Source organism: Peromyscus leucopus, chromosome 8b, assembly GCF_004664715.2.
Source record: "Peromyscus leucopus breed LL Stock chromosome 8b, UCI_PerLeu_2.1, whole genome shotgun sequence".
Lineage (NCBI taxonomy): Eukaryota > Metazoa > Chordata > Mammalia > Rodentia > Cricetidae > Peromyscus > Peromyscus leucopus.
Window position 1 is genome coordinate 18928064 of NC_051086.1, and position 19537 is coordinate 18947600.

A 19537-nucleotide genomic window follows, 5' to 3' on the forward strand; every position below is an offset into this window, starting at 1 on the left:
ATAGACAGTTTCTGTTTGCTATTACTTTGGTTTTGATTTTCATTAGCATTATACATATACACCTGTGCACACCTGTACCACGGTGGTGTGTCTATGGAGGTCAAAAGACAACTTTATGGAGTTTCTTCTCTCTCTACCTTTTTTGTGGGTTCTAGGGACCAAACTTAGATAGTTAGTCTTCTGTGGCAAGTGTTTTAGTAGCTGATCAATCTCACGGAGTCTCATATTTTTCTCAAATAAAGATATTGGCCTTTATAACCAGGAAAAAAAATCTAAACACTATTTTAAAGCATACCATCTACAAAAGTCATGTGCATGTGGTACAAATGTCAGCAACTGCTAAAGTCAAGCTAGATTGCCCTGGCTCTGGGATCTTGTTAGACATCAGAGCAGCATTTATTTAGGGCAGCATTTGACTAAGCTAATTCCGGACATTTCTCTCAACCCCTGAGCTGCTGGCTTTAAGTTGCAGGAAAGATTTCTGGCTGGGGCCAATTGAAGAGAGCGCACATAAACATGGGGTTTATTTTGTCAGGGATGTTCTTGAGAGACTCTGCTCTTTACTGGTCTTTTTTTTTTTTCTCTTTGTGGCCATTTGTTTACTTTAGAAAATACTCCAGCAGATCCTCACTTGAGTGAAAAGGAGATGTGCTCTCACAGAGAGGCCCAGTCGCTGATCCAGAGGGCTCTAGGCACTGAGCATGAGACCAGAGACAGATGGTTCTCCTTTGTTTTGTTGTTTTAACATCACAGTTTTGGCTTCAGGTCCGTAAGGGAGTGATTTTACTTCAAATATGTTCTGAAATTCTCACCCGAAGTTTCTCTTTCGTGCTTTGCATGTGGTGGAAGGCAGTAATAATATCTCTTCCCTTTCCAATTGCCATTTTTCCTTTCCTTTTTTTTTTTTAAAGTATGTCTTTGAGTGAGGCTCTTGATGACAACAGTTCTTACCCATGACCTCCATTTCTCAGGGGAGTGCGTGGCACATGTGACAAGAACAGGGGGGTGGGGGTCATTGAGCCTACCCATGGCTTTAGTGAGTGCCTGAGAAGAGAGGAGATTTACAGTTAAGATCTTAAAGCAGAGTTGGCTGTTAAAGTTTTGGTTGAGGATTTAGGGAGGCTAAAACTGAAACGGAGTGTCTTCCTGGAGGTTAATCCACCCAGCTCTGGAATTCATGTCTCTTGCTTGTGGTACTGATGTGGTGGAACAGCTGGAGGTGAGAGGCCCTCATTTGCATCTGTGCAGGACACTGAGGAGAGTGTGAGGGCAAGGATGCCAGGATTTTGGAGGCAGAGATTTGTGCCCTAAGATGTGCATCATCAACAGGGGCCGATGGGAAGAAGAGTCCACCAGAACTTGCCCTTGTTTACTGGGCAGAGCCTCAAGCAACTTTGCAAGTTTAATCTGATCATGTAGACTCTCAGGTGTATGGAGGAATGAAACACTAACTCTGAATGGAGAACTCGGAGTGGACTAAAGGAATCTTAGCGGGACCTACAAGTGTAGCGGGACTTCAAGAGACAGAGCAATGAGTTATAGGCAGAAAGAACAATTGTGCTAAAACTTGGAGGTTGACAGGAACCATTTCCAGGCTTGCTGCATGTCCCCTGGGTAAAATGGGTACCCACTCTTTCTCCACATCACATGGACTCATGTCTTTTGTAGCGAGAGGGGAGTAGAGTCTCCAGGTATCAGAAAAGCAGGAGAAATAGCGACTGCCCTGTCTTAGGTTCTCTATGTGACTCAGGCGAGAGACCTCCTGAACCCTTCATTTCAGAGACTCCTAGTAGAAAGAAATAGGACAGCCACCCATGCTTGTCACTGTCTGGCTGTCACTAACTTGGTCCCACTCTAACATCAGTATGCGGTGGTTCCCTTTCATGACCAGTGAACCAGCTATCTCTAGATGAAAATACCTGTTTAAGCCAAAGACTTATCCTCTCTTCTGACCCACCATCCTCCTTACTATGGAATATGTTAATATTAAATAGGCACACATTGTTTTAATTTGTATTTTGGAAAATGGGCGTCAGACATTCAACCTCCACTGAATATTCGTCATTTAAACCTCAGCTTTTCTGTCCTTTATACTTAGCTGTCTTAAAGACATTTTTTAAAGGGGCCAGGAAAATGGCTCCATTGATAAAGTTCTTGCCATGGAAGCATGAGGACCTGAATTCTGTTGTCCCCAGCACATACAAGCTGGGCATGGTGGGGTGTGCCTGAAATCCTTGTGCTGGGGAGGCAGAGGCAGGCAGACACCTGAGCCTTGCTGGTCAGCTAGTCTAGTTGAACAGGCAAGGTCCAGATTTGGTGAGAGACACTCTCAAGAGATAAGATGGAAAATGATTAAGAAAGGCACCAGACATAGACCTCTGCCCCACTACATATACACAGGTACACGCATATGAGCATGTACATTTACCAATTCTGCAAATTTAAGAGTAAAGGAAGGGGGAGGAGGAGGGAAATGAGAGAGAGAGAGAGAGAGAGAGAGAGAGAGAGAGAGAGAGAGAGAGAGAACAGTTTTAAGTGGGAAAAAAGCATCAGTGTTTGTAATCTAATAATGACTTTACAGTCTAAGGGTGGGTTCATTTTCACACACACACACACACACACACACACACACACACACACACACACACACAAGTGTGTGTGTGAACAGATGCAGCACCTGAGAAGGCAGCATGTGGGAGGCGAGCCTGCGGTTCTCTTTGAAGCATTGTGGCGTCTAGGCTTCTGAGTTTCTTAGACACCCGAACCAATGCTAGCTCACCACCACACACAGCCGTTGAAGTGCCAGCGTCACATTACAATTAACAGTAATTCTGGTGGCTGTCATCACTTACTCGGAACAGAGGATCCCTAGCAAAAGCACGACGCTGTCACACCTGCTAATTCAAAGGCATTGTGTGAACTATGACAGACCTCGGTGTTCTTCTTGTGCTTGTTCGAATGGATACAGTCTGGCGACTTCAATGGGGAGGGGGATGGAAAAAGGAGTTTTAACACATTTCTGCAGATGAGCCTATGAAGGGTCAGCTTATGGGTGGAAAAAAGTTGTGTTAAAGAAAGTAATTAGAGAGAGGCAGAGAGCTAGAATATTAGTGCTTTTACGAGTAAATGAGGATAAATTCTGCTAATTATGTGACTTTCCTTGGTACTAATGTGATAATAAAGTGCTCTCATTCTAGAGAAGCCTGTCACAATCCCAGCAAAGACAGTGACCCTTCTACTAGGTGAGACAAAAAAAAAATAAGTAAATAAAATAAAAAACCAACTTCTAAAGCGCTCTAGCAAAAAGCAAGCAATCAGTGTTAAATGTCCCCCCTCCCAATCTGGAATAAAAAGCTGATACCCGACACAATCTTGAGACTGTTGGTGAATGGACTGTCTTACTTAAGGTTCAGAAGCACTTATGCTAGCTTTTCTGTTGAGTTCCAGAGGGAAGAGTTGGGAATAATTCAAAGAGTATAAATAGTCCAGAGCAGGCTTCCAGGCCAACGATGAACGGCACCAAAAAGATTGTGTTTGGAATGGTTGGTGAAATACTGGTCTTCCAGACTTCATTCTGACCAAAATTTATGATGGTGGACGTCATTTTAGGGGCAGCAGAGATGTAGAATTTGATGGGATGTTTGCAGCATTCTGGTGGTGGCATGAACAGAGGGCAGAGAATGGGGGATGTTTGTTTGGGAGAGTCAGGGGGATACTGGGACCTTTGATGTCTGACTGCAGATTGCCAAGAGTTACCAAGAGGGTTCTGGCAGCAAATACAAAGGAACAGAGAGGCTGCTGGCACACAGGGGGAAGGGCTGGTGTGACTGCAGTGGTGTGAGCTCTGAGGCAGAGCGAGCGAATGAGAAGGTAGTGGGTAGATTTTAGTTGACATCACAGAGGAGAGGGATGATTGCTTTGGGGGCAGAGGAAGGTTTTGTTTGGTTCTGGTTCTTTAACTAGAGAGAGATGTAGAAAGTTCACTGTATAATGTCTAAGAATAAGGGAAATGTCACATCACTGTGTGTGGTGAGTGCTGGACCTTCCAGTGGCACCAAGCACCTTGGTTCAGAGAGCCCTGCTCCAGCTCATAGGACCACAGGCCACCCTCTGAGACTCTGCATTCAGATTCTGTCTCCCTCTGCCATGAACTCTCTGTGGGAAGGCAAGTTACTTAATCTCTCAATGATTCAGCTGCTTTTTATCTGGAGAACTGGGGCAGAGGTGGAGAGTGGGTGAATGGATGGGGGAGCAGGGAGCAGTTGTGAAGATTAAAATAAAGTGTGCACTTAGCATTCTACATCGCAAGTAGTAACCTTCAGTTGACATGAGCCATGACTTTACCCAGTACTCATCTTCGAAAGCCTGACACTTAGGTAAAGTATTCCACTAGTCTGCTTTGGAGCAATCTTTAGAAAAGAAGACAAGTGACCATCATGGGAAGGCAATCGGTACTCTGAGTCATCTTGGCAAAGGACCAGAGTGCATGCAAACTTGATCCGTAGTTCAAGGAAACATACATGAAACCCCACATTTTCCCAGGCTGTTTGCTTTGAGAAGAGCTTGGCAACATGATTATCTTCATATGGGAAGAGTTTTCTTTATTAAAAATAATATTTGAAACACTCCAAGGGCTCAGAGAAAGTTGTGGGAGGAGACTGCCTAGGGGAAACATAAACTGTAGGCTTTACCCAAGGCTCTTGTCACACCTGTTGACTCAATTTGAGGAAAGGGAGCCAATAGCAGGGGCATCCCAGATAGAGAGGAGAAAACTCAAGGAGAGACCTATTTAGGCCTATCGCTTTCTGTATACCCTTCTACCTTCTTCTCTGGGAGACGGAGACTGTATTTCAATAGAAAATAGGATTCACTTATAATTACGTCACTTATCATTTCTGTGTTGTATGAATCTTCTCACCATCTCTAAGTGACCAGCTCTGCATCTACTAAAAGGACATCAGAGAACAGTGTGTGTGTGTGTGTGTGTGTGTGTGTGTGTGTGATATGGGGCAGGGTGTCCTGTCCTGATGTGACTTTCCATGTTTCTGAGGCCCTGTTTACTTTTCATCTGTTGCTCTACAAAGGGTTGGTTGGTAGTGCTGGAGGATGAGGTCTTATTACTTTATCATTAGTGTGTGTAATGTGTGTGCGTGGGTTATATGTTTGTGTATGTGTTCAGATGTGTTCATGCAGGTAAATGTGCTCATCTATGCATGTATGTGTAGAAGTCAGATATGTTGAGTGTCTTCCTCAATCACTTTTCACCTTATTTTTGTAAGACAGAGTCTCATATTGAACACTGTTTGGCTAGACTGACTGGTCAGCCAGCCCTAGGAATCCTCTTGTGTCTGCCTCCCCAGCACTGGGATGATGGGCACATGCCACCATGTCTGTTTTTTGTTTGTTTGTCTTTATCTGGCTGCTGATAATCTGAACTCAGATCCTCATGTTTGCAGGGAAAAGACTTTATTTACAAAACCATCTTCCCAGCTATTTCAGTCACCATCGAGAAATTCATCAACCTAGCAGGCTCTCATTCACTTCTTACAAAATGTTTATTTCAGTAAATATTTTGCTATCTCTCTTGGTAAAAATTACAGTGATGGGAACCAAAAGAAGGGTCACGAAGGAAGGGCACAGGGTGGTGTAGCTGGGGAGATGTCTTCTCAGGGAACTTGGGTCCTCTGCAAGAGAGGCATGTGCTCCTAACCAATGAACCATATCTCTGGTCCCAGTCCATCTTTTAATATTATCATTTTTAAAATTTGAAAACAGGTACAGAGAAGCCCCACCATAGCCTTTTGATTCAATTCTTATGGTTTAGAGCAGGTGATGTAGGACCCCTCCACTAGGGCTGGTCTGACCCCAAACTTGTTTGGAATATTGACAATTTCGTACTTATCAATAGACACTCCAAGCTTCTCCTCAGTGGGGAAGTTTTGGCAACACTACTTATGGAGTCAGTTAGCTGGAGAGAATCGAGTTGTTCCTGTTGGCATGCCATTACTCCTCAGTTTATGCAGTTTCAGGGCTGTCAATGGGTCTTTGTGAAGCCTAATTGACTCTTTGATGTTAGTCTAAATGATATGAGTTCCAAACATCTGATTAAGTAGCCTCCACATTTTGAGAGTGCACAGTAATTCTGTATGAGGAAATTACATATATATATATATATCCTCATATACATATATATGTATGTCTACATATATATGTATATATACATATATGTGTATGTATGAGTGTTTGTGAATGTACACAGTTCAGCATCTCTAATTTGAAAATCAGAAATCCCAAATGCTCCAAGATGGAAAAAAAAAGTTTTTTTGAGGATGAGCTCATGAAACCACAAGAAGAAAATGCCACACCTGACCTCATGTGATAGATTGCAGTCAAAATATAGGTACACTAAAATACTGTATAAAATTACTTTCAGGCCATATATAAAAGGTGTATATAAAATGAAAATGAGTTTTTTGTTTAGATTTGAGTTCTGTTTCTGAGACCTCTCATTATCTATCCAGGGTCTCAAGCTTTTGTGAAAAGGATTCCCTATCATCTATCTATCTATCTATCTATCTATCTATCTATCTATCTATCTATCCATCCATCCATCCATCCATCCATCATCTTTTTATGCTACATTTATGTACATATGTTTCTGATAAATATATGCATATGTTTATGATTATGACTTCAGCACGTTGTTGTATATCCTGAACTCACCCAGGACCCTGTAAGGAGTCGTTGTACTTCCTACATGTACTAAGAAGTTCAAGACTCTCTTTCCTCCTGCCATCTGCTCAGGTTAACCATTTAGTCCACATATCTACCTCAACTTTCTCGAAGGGTATTTGTGGGTGAAAGTCCTCTCTACTCCCTTTCTCCTTATCTGGCAGAAATATTTTGCCCTCTGAGCACTGCTGGGCTGTGTTCTCTAAGGATCCTTTCTAAGGCACTGGGTTTTCCAGAAACTCAGCTTCATATCATCTTTGGCTCAGCTGTACTAGAAGGAAAGTCATCTTTTCAAGCTCCTTAAGACCTGCAGGTGGCTCAGATGGGGTCTGACAGGCTTGACCGAACACGTGTCCACTCCTAAGGTAGTCATAGAACTGAGGGCAATGATGTCCTGACCCAATAACATTCATTCTCTGGTCCAAGTGTGGACAAAGAACAATGCTTTTAAAATGTGAGAACTTTTGAGTGAGGGCAGAAGGAGAACAAGGGACTGCTATCAAATGGGAGGAAGGGGACTGGGATGGTGGCAGGACCCAAGCAGATCCCAAGCAATCCGTCATACACTCCTACTTTCTCCTCTATTGAGAAACTTTTAGATCTATTGCACAGAAAAGCATGTACACACAAACTTGCTTTCCACATTGTGGCATTCGAGGGCATTGTGTCAACCATCCAGGGGCTCTTGATTGAGATCGTGTCTAAGCCCCCTCCTCTCTAGCAGTTTTTATTTTAGTAAATAAGAACCAGTTTAGGTGATAAAGTGGAGGGGATTTTAGAGCTCACACCCCCCAGCATCTCTAGTTTAAACCGAAGCTGCTCAAGAGTGACGTACTGTGCGTGGGGGAGTGAGTGACCTGTGAGCACCAAAGCACCTGCAGAAAGTCTAAATGGTGTCATTCCTCATCCATGAGATTGCTTAATTTCATTTTCCATCAGCAACCTTATGATACCCTGAGAGGTAGAGCCTAATAAAGTGTCAGGCTCTATTTTGCATTCTGATTTCAATATGATAAATTTCTTTTTATATTTTCTATGGAATAGAACATATAGACTTATTGGATTTCCCATAATATGAACTGGGATAATTGGGAGCTCATGAGATTATTGTCAGTACTCTGTGGGCACAATGCTCCCTGGTCATTTTTATTTGAAGACTGGTCCTAAGCTTTAAATCCAAATTAAGGAGTCACTTGTTCATATCTGAACCCATCTTGTGTGGCATGTTGGAATGCAGTGATTGTTTGCAATGGAAGCCATTGCTCAAATTAAATTCATTATCCCAGTAATGCATAAGCCCCGGGGATGACAGGCAGTACATGGAGATGCTGAGATTGGGACCCGGGAGTGTCTGTCTGGAAAAGTGAGTGGGAAAGTGACTGAGAATTTTGAAAGGGCAGCCATGATTTACAGTTACTTCTGAGTAACTTCTATCCTTAGAAAGATTTGGTACCTTTTCCCAAGGAATAACCTTTTCTTCTGCTTTCCTGTCTTCCCCCTCTTCTCTCCTCTTTCCTCTTTGTAGAAAAATGAGCTTATTCCTTTCCTTAGAGCAAAAAATTTCCAAATATCATCCATCCCTGGTAATCGTGTCGCTTTTTGTCCTCTGTGACACATTCTGAGAAGGAAAGGGAAGGGAGAGAGGAACGGCATGCCTCCTTTTACCAGTCAGGGATTTATTTTTTTTTTTAAATCTAAAGTTCAATGATACAAGATGATCTGTCTGTCATTTCTCTGCTGGTCCCTATTTCTGTTCAGTAACTCCATCATATTGCTTAGCATAAAGGACTGGCATGTTTGCTGATTTTTAAAGTCACTGAGGAAATTCCAAGGAAAATTGCCTAAGACCTCTTTAATGAGCTTCTACACTAACCATGGCTGTATGCATTGTGTTGGACACATAACATGTGCTTAGTAAACACTGAATTCAGGATCAGATGGATGAGGAAATTCAGGACCTAAGGAAGAAGCCTGAGTGAAGAAATACAAATCACTGAGAGTTTTAAACCACAGGGTCCATGAAAGTTGGCAAAATGGCCTGTCAAACCTTAGAGAGGAAATCCATTCTAGACTATTGGTAATATGGCCTTTTATCCCTTTGGGTTCCAGGTAAATGTTTTAAGAACAATGACAGGCTTAACTTAGAGATAATATGTTGAACTCTGATGTCAAGACAGTATTAAGTAGGACATTTAAGGACACCGATGAGCTCTTGCATGAATTATGCATGTATGAAACTAATAAATGGTCACAGACCGTGAGATGGATAGCTCTTAACTATGCTTGTTTGAATTAAATGGCAAATCTTAGCATACAGAGACTCTGAGAAAACCACTCATCATTTTTATTTCTTCAGTTGCCCATTGCACAGTGAGGAAGCCTTCTCTAGGCTCAGGGGTGAATGCCATGCATTTGATTTTCTACAACACTGACATTGTCTGTTTCATCCATGGAAGTATTGTATACATATGGGAAATTCAGAAAATGCAGAAGGAGAAAGAGGAGACATATATCTCTATGTTATGATTGAAAATTAGCTCTATCAATACTTATGCTCAACTCAAGTCAGGCCTTCATTTGGTGCTTTTCATACATAGCTGTCCTTGTTGCCATAGGAACCAAAAGGTTCCTTAAGGAGTGTCATGGATGGGCAGGCGATGATACAGATGACTGTAGTGACTGCAAGGGGGACCAAGAGTGATGAGTGTGTAGCAGTGAGGGAAGATGTGACTAATTCTGCAGGGGGGTAAGGGAAGGTTCATGATACAACCCATTTAAACTATAGCTGAAAGATAAGTAGGATTATGGGAAGCTGAGATGGTGTGGGAGTGGAGAAGATACATCAAACCCAGGGATGCAGCTACCAGTGACGGTAAGAAGGAGGCTTCCTGTTCAAGGCACAGGGATGCAACCTGCCATGGCTCAAGCAAAGAATGATGGCAGAAGAAGAAAAAGAAGAAGGATGGAGAAATACACCTGGAAATGTCCACTATTAGCACTGTGAGGCACTATAAGGTTCACTGTTCTGGCCCCTACCTAATAGCCACAACAGAATAATTGTCCATTTAAAGGTGTTTGGCAATTACTCTAATACACTGTCCCAAGAGTCAAACATTTTCCTGGAAAACTGAATTTAAATACTTTTCTTTTGAACAAAAACCTTAAACTAAAATAAGTAGGCTCTTAGTGCAACTGGAACCCAAAAGAATCCAGAGCATCCTGTGCTCTCTGGAAAGATCTATCAGTTAAATGAGTTAATGAATACTTAGAAATATTTTTATTTCACTAAGTCTGGGAAAGAACAGTAAGCTGAGCATCCAGGGAAAGCTGTATGTCTCAGTTACTGTGGACTTGAACTTCTTACTCCCTCCATGGCATCTGTCACCTCCACAGAAGAGAGTCATGTTGAAACTTTCTGAGCTTTTAAAGGGGGCAAGTGAAATGTGAACATCAGATTCTAAATGAATGGGCTTCACACTTTTAAACACACACATATTGAAGAATAGGGATAGTAACACTTTCCATTTTCCTCCTGTGGCTTTCTGTCTGCATGAAAGACCTTCAAAGGCAGCGACTCTGAATGAATAATGATGTATAGTCAAACTACGCCCCCACCCCCAGATGTTCACTGACTTTCCCCAAAGACACCAGGCTATCTTGTTTTTTCTTTGGCCTAAATTCTCCATTTTGTTACAGTTAAGAATTCCAGTCTTCCTCAGTAGGGTCAAAATGTGTTTGAGGGGGCCACACATAAAGTGGTCATGAGCAAACCTGAACACATTAGAATTGGTAATCAGGACTACTTGAGTTCAAAGTGCTACAGTTTCTTATGTTGGCTTTAGCTCTAATTTAGAGTTAATGTGGTGATGGTGATGTGTATAACAAGATATGGTCAATGACTACATCCCTATTATAAGATAATAAGATATGCATCTTCAGTATATACAAATATATCTCTGATACATATGAATATATAATATACTTTAATGAACAATTTCTATAATGTTTGATATAGTATCTATAAAATGAGAATAGAACCAGGACTCCATAGACCTTTGGAAGAGTAGGAACTAATAAAGGCCAAACCTAAGGCCTCACAAATGGTCTTGTTCCCATGTTTTCTACAAAACTGGTAAGGTGAAGTACTGAGGCTCCCCTGCTTCACTCTGTATGCCTGACTCTGGAGGATGCATTGTCACTGAGGTAGTAAGTAAGCAGTCCTTATATATTTTCCATTGGGAGTAACACTTTACAATGGTAACATAGAACTCCAAGGCCCAACACTATGGAAAGCTATCCAGAGTTGGCAGGTGTCCTAGGTCCACTGATTACCTGTAGACTATGTTCCGTTTGACAGAAAGAGTTTAAAAGTCAATGTTGCCTAGTCTGTTTCCCAGTCAGTCCCAAGAAGGTCAGACAAGCACTTGGTTTGTTATCTGCAATATTCCTTCTGCATATCAAACCATATCCATTGATTCCAAACTTCCTCCCAGGGCCAGTTTCAACCTTTCTATACTCTGGCAAGTAAGCCTTGATGCTTGGGAGTGCTGTCAAAAGGCTTCCTTGAAGTGTGTCTCCTTGTCTGTCACCAGGGCTTTCAGATTGGGGCTTCTACCATCCGCTCTCATTTAACGGTCAGCTAACATTGCCAGGGGAATCAGCTGGACTGGGTCAACAGTTAAGCCACGGCCCCTCCCTCTCACACCCTCCTCAGTGTCTCTTCTGAGGGACTAGGAGACACTCTTCCCCTGTGGTCCCTGGATCTTTTCCTTTCTCCACCCTTTGGCTGTCCTGACCCTCTTCTCCATCTGTCAGATTTGACTCTTAGCACAAGGACCCTATTTGCAGTGGTTCCTTTTCCTTTAAACTATTTTTAAATTCTTTAATCCACTGCTATGATACTCCAACACCCCCCTTAAGTTCTTGCCACTAATTATGTCCTCCCACCCAAGCCAAACTCTGAGCTCTGAGGTAATGAATCCTCTTCAAGGCGATCGAGTTTATCTCTTTAGGCTGTGCACACTTTCCAGAAATGCCCAAGATCCAGGAAGCCTCTGCCAGGGAAGGTAAACGTCTTGAAGTCAGTGGCCAATAATAGGGGCACTATGTGCTCTCCCTCTGGGATCCCCAAGATAGCATCATGGCTTAATTTCTGTTTCTCTTCCACTATGGGGAGCAAAAAAGACCTCATGGTTTCGTGTGTGTGGAGCTCCCCTCTCCTCCTCTCCTCCTTTCCTCTCTGCCCTCTGCATGTCACAGGCAGGATTGTGTGCAGTAAGTCAGACAGGGCGTCCGTTGGTGTTGCTTTTCCTACCAGAAAAGGAGAAGAGGTCAGCCCTTGCTCAGGTCAGCCTCCCCAGACTGCTCTTGTGGCCTCCCGGGATCTTGGCTGACTTCTGGGTATCATGTTTTCACATGGATGAACTGTACCCTACAGCGTAGTCTGTGAATTAGAAGCCAGGCCGTTTTCTTTGACATTGAAAATAGAGTTTTCTCTTTCTGTTTTGGCCTGCCCTGTTTTCCAGGCAGCTGTTTCCCGTGGTGGCAGCGCCAGAGTCTGGCTTACCTGTTCATGGAGCGCCACTGAGTCTTCAAGAGCGAGCTACATGGAGGGCATTTCTCAGATAGCTACTGGCAGCTTAGGTGGTCTTGGGAGGGGATGGGTACTATACAGTTAAATACTTTCAATCTGGGAGAATCCTAGTATTCCTCGAAGATTTTCCTTGGTAATTTCGGAAGCCTGACAGCAAAGGTTAGAGCAGTGGATGACTCCAAAGAGGTCCTTTTAATTACAAGGCCTTTCCCTGTCCTCCCTCCTGATCGTGTGTAGGAGCAGCTGGAACCTCACCCAGAAGGGGCCCCACATTTGTTTCTACACAGCTGTTTCTTGTGTCAGGCCGGAGTGCGTCCCTGCGTACTGAATCCCATTGGGAAGGGACCGTCTGCCGTCTCACCATCTGCGGGCATAAGTCAGGGGACCTCTCCGAGAGTCTGAAGATAGGAACTGGGGTTTTATGTCTCCGTTCAGTTGGGCCTTGACACTTTTCTTTTCCAGCCCGGACATGATGAGCACAGCTGCAAGCCCACGAACGTGATTTTTCAGACTCTGGGTTGGGAGAGGTAAAAACTCAACCTGTTCAGTCCAGACCCACGGCACTTGCTTTGCATAACAATTACCAGCATCCTGGCTGCCCCTTGGAAGGCCGTTTTATTATGTGTGCCCTTCAGTTCTGACTGGCCGGAGTCCTCCACTATTTCAGCCCCTGCCCCTCGCTCGGCTTTGGCAAAGCTGCTGTACTCTTTCTTGCCTTTCCTTGGCAGTCATCTCTTCCATTGTTTTCTTTCTGCACTCCATTCAGTGAGGTCTGTAGTGCTTACTGGGTACGCAGGGCTTCACTGATTTTCTTAGCTTGCACTGTGCCAGGGAAATAACGTTTTTCATATCTGATACTCTTAGCATCTTGTTGCTACAAACAACCGAGAGCAGTGAGCATTATTGCTTCCCGTGCACTGGGTTTCAACACCCTTCAAATTCTTACTGATTTTTCTAAAACACGTTCTACAGGTTTCTCCATTTTACAAATGAAGAAACTGAGGCACAGAGAGATTGCATCCATTTGGTGAAGATTCTCATGTTTGGTTAAGCAATAAAGCTACCTGTATGACGAAAGCTACCCAGTTGCATGGGAAGAAAAGTCCTATTATTCCCATGTTTGGTTGACACCACTAAGGGTCACGGAATTATTGGATTTGACCTGTTTGTCATGTCTCCAACAAAACTGGCTGTCCTGCATACTCTGCTGCTGCCTTTAATGTGGAAAGCTCTGGTTTGTAGGCAAAGGCAGGTTCTAGATTCTCTTTAGCGAACCAGTATTTACTGAACTCCACTAGTTTTATGTCCCGTGGCATCCACTGTGTATCTGGAAACAAGGGGTTGTTGCTTGTTTTGTTTTTCATACTCTCAGGTAGAAGTCTGATTATGGTGGTTAATTGATTTTCCTTCTGCAACCCAGTAGTTTCGGTCACCAATACTATGCTAGTTTCAAGGATTCCAGGCAGATGCCGAAGCTCTGTTGCTTGGGGGAAATGCTATAAAGTATATTACCAAATCAACAAATGTATTCTACAACACGTGTGTCTGTTTCGGTTACTTCAATAACGGGCTCACGTCCTACATCAGCCTGATTGATGAACCTAAACACAACTTTGAATAGGATGTCACTGCTGGTTTTATGACGGTCACTTTCCTTAATTGAAGTGGTAGACTAAAAAGTTCACATACTTGAGTGCTGACCTTTTGCTGGCTTGGTGTGTGAGGAGCTGGAACACACTGGAAAGATCACAGGGCTGGCCCTCAGCACACGTAGGATCTAGCTCTGCTCTCACAGTCGCTGGGAACTGCGGGGCATTCTCCTGCTTCAATTTTGTTACGTGAGGAGGTTTGTAGAGTGAGGAGGTTAGACTGAAGGTGTGTTAAAGTCACTTGAAAAGTTCTCTTGTGGTTTGGGCTGTGGAGATGGCTCAGTGAGTAAGAACACTTGCTGCATGAACATGAAGACCATGACCCGAGTTTGGATCTCCCGGATCCACTTGAAAGCTCGGGCATTGCTGTCCCTGTAACTGAAATCCTAGCACTGTGCAGGGAGCAGACAGGAGCTTCCCTGGGACTTGTTGGCCACCAACCTAGTGAAAAAATTACAAGTTCCAGGTTTGATGAGAGGCCCTGTGTTGAAGGAATAAAGGTGGAGTGTGGTAGAAAAGGACACTGGACATACTCTGGGTGCATGTATGGATATGTGCACCTGCATGCACATGTGTGCATAAACCACACACACACACCTTATAGTTCATGAAAAATGGATAACCCTATGGGCAATCTAGAATACTAGTTTTGAACTGTAACTGTTTCCCTTATTTTTGTTGAGTCTTTTTGTTATGTCCCAGGTGAGTCCATTTCTTCCTGGCATGCCTGTCATAAAGGACTTCACCAGGGCTTCAGAGAGACCCTGGGAACTTAAATGCTTTGGATAATAACACAGTGAAAGAGGTATTAAATAATAATGGCGTTGCTCCTGTGGAAAGTTAACTGAAAGGTGTTGGGTTTCTTGCTACCTAGCCATGCCACCCCTCCAAAAAAAAAAGAGCCGAGTTAAAAAGAGAGTTTGATCCCGGACTTTCTGGAACTCCTCGGAACTCTGCAGGGTCAATAGCGGCTTTGTCCTGCTGTGGGTCAGGTTCCCACAGCTGGGCTAGGGCAGCCATGCTCTTTCCACTGACGTTTTATCAAACACGCAGAATGTGGCAGTGCTTTAGACAAACATATGGTTTCTGTGTGACAATAGCCTCCACTTTGTTAAAAAGCCCCTTGCAATCAGAGATCTTCCACGTGGGGCCGCAGACACTAGACACACACGTGTCCCCAAGTTCACAGACGCCTTATATGTTTACTTGAATAAACCATCCCCCAAGTTTGTGTGTCTCACATCTGAGTCAATCTCTCACAGAGGGTATTTTTAACTGCTCCTTACTCCTCGGAGTTCCTTTAAGGAGGTGTGATCCAAAAGGGTCAGGTACTTGGCTTGTACTTAGGGGAAAACTTTGAGAGAATTCCCGAGGCCCTGGAGTGGGTGGCTTTCCCCCAAAGAACTGGCCCTCCACGGCGGTGTCTTTGCCACATAAGGGCTTGTGTGAGGCCCTAGGCACCAGTTGATGGCTGTTGTACCCGTGACAGATGGTCAAGACTTCAATTTCAGCAAGTGATCCGCTGCTGAGGGGGTGGGCGGGGGATTCTGCCAGCAGGCCAAGTGGCAGGGAGGCTTAGGGTAACAGTGATCCGGTGTGTGCCCAGCATAGCTTTAATGGCAATCCGGTGTGTGCCCGGCATAGCTTTAAAGGCAATCTGGTGTGGGCCCGGCGTAGATTTTGTGCTAACGATGAGCTGTTGACAGGTGTCCCAGTACTACTCATCTTTGAGGTGCAGGATCTCTGGCTCCCTTGGTTCTTTTTTTTCTCTCTGGCAAAGCCAGTGTCCTGTTTGCCTGTCTTTCAAAACCCATTTTGGCACCAGATGGAACCCCTCACAGTGGCTAGCAGTTGTCTGACTTGAGGATGCCAGAGGGTGTGCTGACAGCTCCTTCTAACACAACCTGAACCTGGCTGTCAGGCCTGGGCTCAAATGGCTTAAACACGTACAGGCGGCAAGTATTATCAACCATGGGGAGACAGGCAGGGGGGCCGGCTGGGGGGAGATTGGTGGTGATGGCCCTCCTGAGCTTGGTGTTTGTTGCCTTGGGGAGGGGATAATGACCCTGTGGTTTCCCCTAGTGAAACCATTGTTCTTACTCGGTATTATTCATTTTCTACCAGTGAGACAATGAATATTAACATCTCGACTGTACTTCTATCAGTATGGACACCACCTTAGTGTGCTGGCTCAGAGCCCTGTCTCTGGGACCACTCTATTGCAAGTTGAATTCCAGATGCACCTTTACTCACCTTTGGACAAGCCACTGGATGTCTCTGGTTCTTCGTGTCCTCCTGGATTACCGAAGGTGGACAGCAGGGGTTATTAGGGAGATGGGAAGGAGGAGTGTGTTTAAGGTACTCAGAAGCATCTACTAGTGCCACCTCCAGCCTCCTGGCCTGCCTCAGGCACCACACAGCATCTCAAAATTGCTTTGTAAGGTACATGCTCTTGTTATGTCCATTTTATAGATGAGAAAAGTTGAGGTCCAGCCTCTCATCCAAAGGCACATGGGTAGTACTTGGTTAAGGTTTGGATGTGAATCCCATACTGGGTATGGTGGCTTTTACACCTTACCCCACCACCCCACACAAATCACTGTCATCATTAGAATGGGGGTCATCCCTGTCTGGCCCCTGGGAAGGTTTTCATATATACTCTTCTAAGTATAGTAGTGAGTCCCAGCAATATGAGGGACTCATTACCTCTATGTTTACCCATTTGATAATGTCTGAAAGGCATGTGTACTGGTTGAGTCACTTTCAGAGGCTCAGAAGAACAGGGCAGTAGACATGGCCTGTTGAAAGAGGACTGAGTGGCTGGACAGCTAACGTGTGCAGCGGCAGAGCTGTTCTGGGCACGGGGGAGGCCCAGGGTGGATTCCCTTACACACAGCTGGACTTTAGCAGCGTTCTGTGAGTCATTTGCCCTAGACAGAAGGTCAATAAGTTTTGGCCTCTGTGGAGAGGCCCTGGATGTAGGGGTGAACCATTATCAGAGGCCTTCTCATTGATGGGCTTTGAGAGTTGTGTAATGTTAAATGACTTCATTTAAAAAGACTCTTACATTGAAAAATCTTATCATTTCGTTTGAAAAAGTCATTGTTTCTCTTCAATGCTCCCATTCATTCCCACCCTGGAAGATCCTAAGAGACTAGGGAGAACGGACATTGTTCTGGAATGAGTATGCTGAAGCTGTCTGAACATGGTGTGTCTTGGTGTAGTTCCTTTAAGGTAGAGGATCATGATCACAGGGCCACACTGCTGACAGCCACTGTATGTGAAACTAAATTCAGATAGGGGCATCATGGAATGCTAGTTTTGTCTAAGTTATTTATGTGGAGTTGACAATAGTGGAGTTCAAAACTTGGGCAAAAGGTAATGAAAAGAGTATTTCTAGAGTAATTTAATTGACCAATGTTTTAATACACTCCATCAATATATCTATCTAGGCCCCAAAGCAAAACAAATATGTAGAAAATAGGCAGACATAAAAATCATCTATTTTTCCCAAATAGAAAACAGAAGGAGGGTTTAACTGAGGGTGACCAGTATGAATATCCCAGCACAAAACTCTCCACATCAACTGCCTTTCCATGATGAACTCCAATAACTATAGTAGTTACTTAGTGTGGCCAAGTCCTGTATCATACTTTTCAGGACATTTTTGAAAGTTAAAATAGGTTCACCAACAGAGGTAGGATTTCTCTAGCCAGTTGGAGACTGTGGTCACCTTTACACATGAAACCTATGCAAGTCTCTAAAAAGAAGAAATGATCTGGAGGTATTGGAGAAGTTGGAAGGGCTTAATTATTTTGTGAATCTTACCAGTCCTCCCAAGGCTGCTAATTTGAACCCTTTATTTGGGGATGCTAAAATTTAAAGTATTTACCGTCTTCTTGTATTTATCCAGTATACACTTGGCCATTTATCATCTGTGAACTTATAACACTTAGTGATATGTTATGCTTGGGGACCATGGGAACTCTCAATTAGATCCATTTGGAACCTATGTTAAATTATGATGATGATTTGCTCTCTGAATAAAAATACTCCCTCAAGGTTTACTTCTTTTGTGAGCTCTGTTGGCAGTACCAAGAGTGTTCTCTTCAGGGAGAAAATCTACCTTGGATGCACTATGAAGACCCAGGCCTTGAGTATAATGCTGATCCTAACATTACTCTGAGTACTGTAGTAGACACAGGAAGAAAAAGAACGTGTAACCCAGAAGTGATATCTGACTGTGATCCTTTGTTAGGATTGAAAAGCTAATCGTGGTCGTTTGTTCTCCACAGATTCTTCCTGAAGTTTTTCCTTAAATGCAACCAAAATTGCCTAAAGAATGCAGGAAACCCACGTGACATGCGGAGATTCCAGGTGGGTCCCTCTTGCTTTTCTTAAATGTTAATAATGACTTGAGTGTGAAGAGTTGATGGGAAACCACTTTTCGCAGAAGACATGGAACATAATTGTTTCTCTGGTGGTGAAGAGCAGGTGAGGCCGCTGGTCCCCAGGCATCTGTGATCTCAGAGTTGTTTTTGTTAGCCAAGGATTGGGGCTGCACCACCTGCGCCCACTGATGAAGGCAGCTGTGTCTTTAGAGCCTCATTTTGGCTTCCTGTATGGGCTCATGTGACATGGCAGCCACAGATTAAGTCAATTACGCAGCAATGATAGCTTTAGTCTCTAAAACTGTTCTAAGGAGAAGTTCACTGGATAAGAGTAAGGAGCGAGACCAGGAAGTTCATTCTCATCCTCCGTTCTTCTCTCTCCCAATCTCAGCAGCTGTTAGCACCAACTGCCAATTGTAAGTGGACCCCTTAGGAAACAGAACATGTCTATACCCTCTGTTTTCTTAGGGATACCCCTGCACCCCATATGTATGTATTACCCAGTAGCTTCCAGGTCTACCACCATCTAAAGCACAGGAACCTGATGGAATTATACATATGTTAAAAGGCTGAAAACCTAAAAACAAAGGGGTTGACTTCTAAAATGCAGGTGTTTTAGGAGTTCTAGACATAATACTCCTGCTACTTCACGTGCTGAGAATCCCTTAGGACCTTGTTAAAGTACTGATTGAGATGGGGGGGGGGCTGGAATTCTATGTTTCTAACAAGCTCCCAGGTGGTGTAGAACCAGGGAACATATCTCAGGTAGTAAAGTTAAGCCCCTTCCTTGTATTGCTCTCCATCTCGTTTGATAGGTAAGTTATTTGCCATGTCAATGTTGAAGCGTGCTTGCACAACCTGTCAGAGAGACAGCCTGGTGTTGAAAGTTCGCTCCTACGCCTGTTTAGTCAGCTCAAAGTGCAGCTTTCAGGGTAGGAGCTCCAAGGGTGCTTGAGAAATTTAAGCTGCACATTCTCTGAGGAGAAGCAAGGAAAGAGATTTGAGCATTGACTGTAGATGTCAATATCACAGTCTTCAAAATGATTTTTTTTTTTAAAGAAGTGAGACTTATTAGTCTCATTAGAGAACAAACCCAGTGGAAGGATGGTATTGTCTCTGGAGATCTTAGAGAATTTCTATAACATCATCTTAGCCTTACCACTTTTTGTCTG

The 19537-nt window shown here is 43.7% G+C and overlaps 1 protein-coding gene across 8 annotated transcripts in view; it reads left to right on the forward strand.

The window, feature by feature from the left end:
• Positions 1 to 19537, forward strand: part of Ebf1 (EBF transcription factor 1) — a 398732-nt gene that overhangs the window by 240431 nt on the left and 138764 nt on the right. For all 8 annotated transcript variants that reach the window (XM_028864251.2, XM_028864252.2, XM_028864253.2 and 5 more), the window contains one exon: positions 18270 to 18351. In XM_028864251.2, the coding sequence (XP_028720084.1) occupies positions 18270 to 18351 (82 nt within the window). The remainder of the gene's footprint in view (positions 1 to 18269; positions 18352 to 19537) is intronic.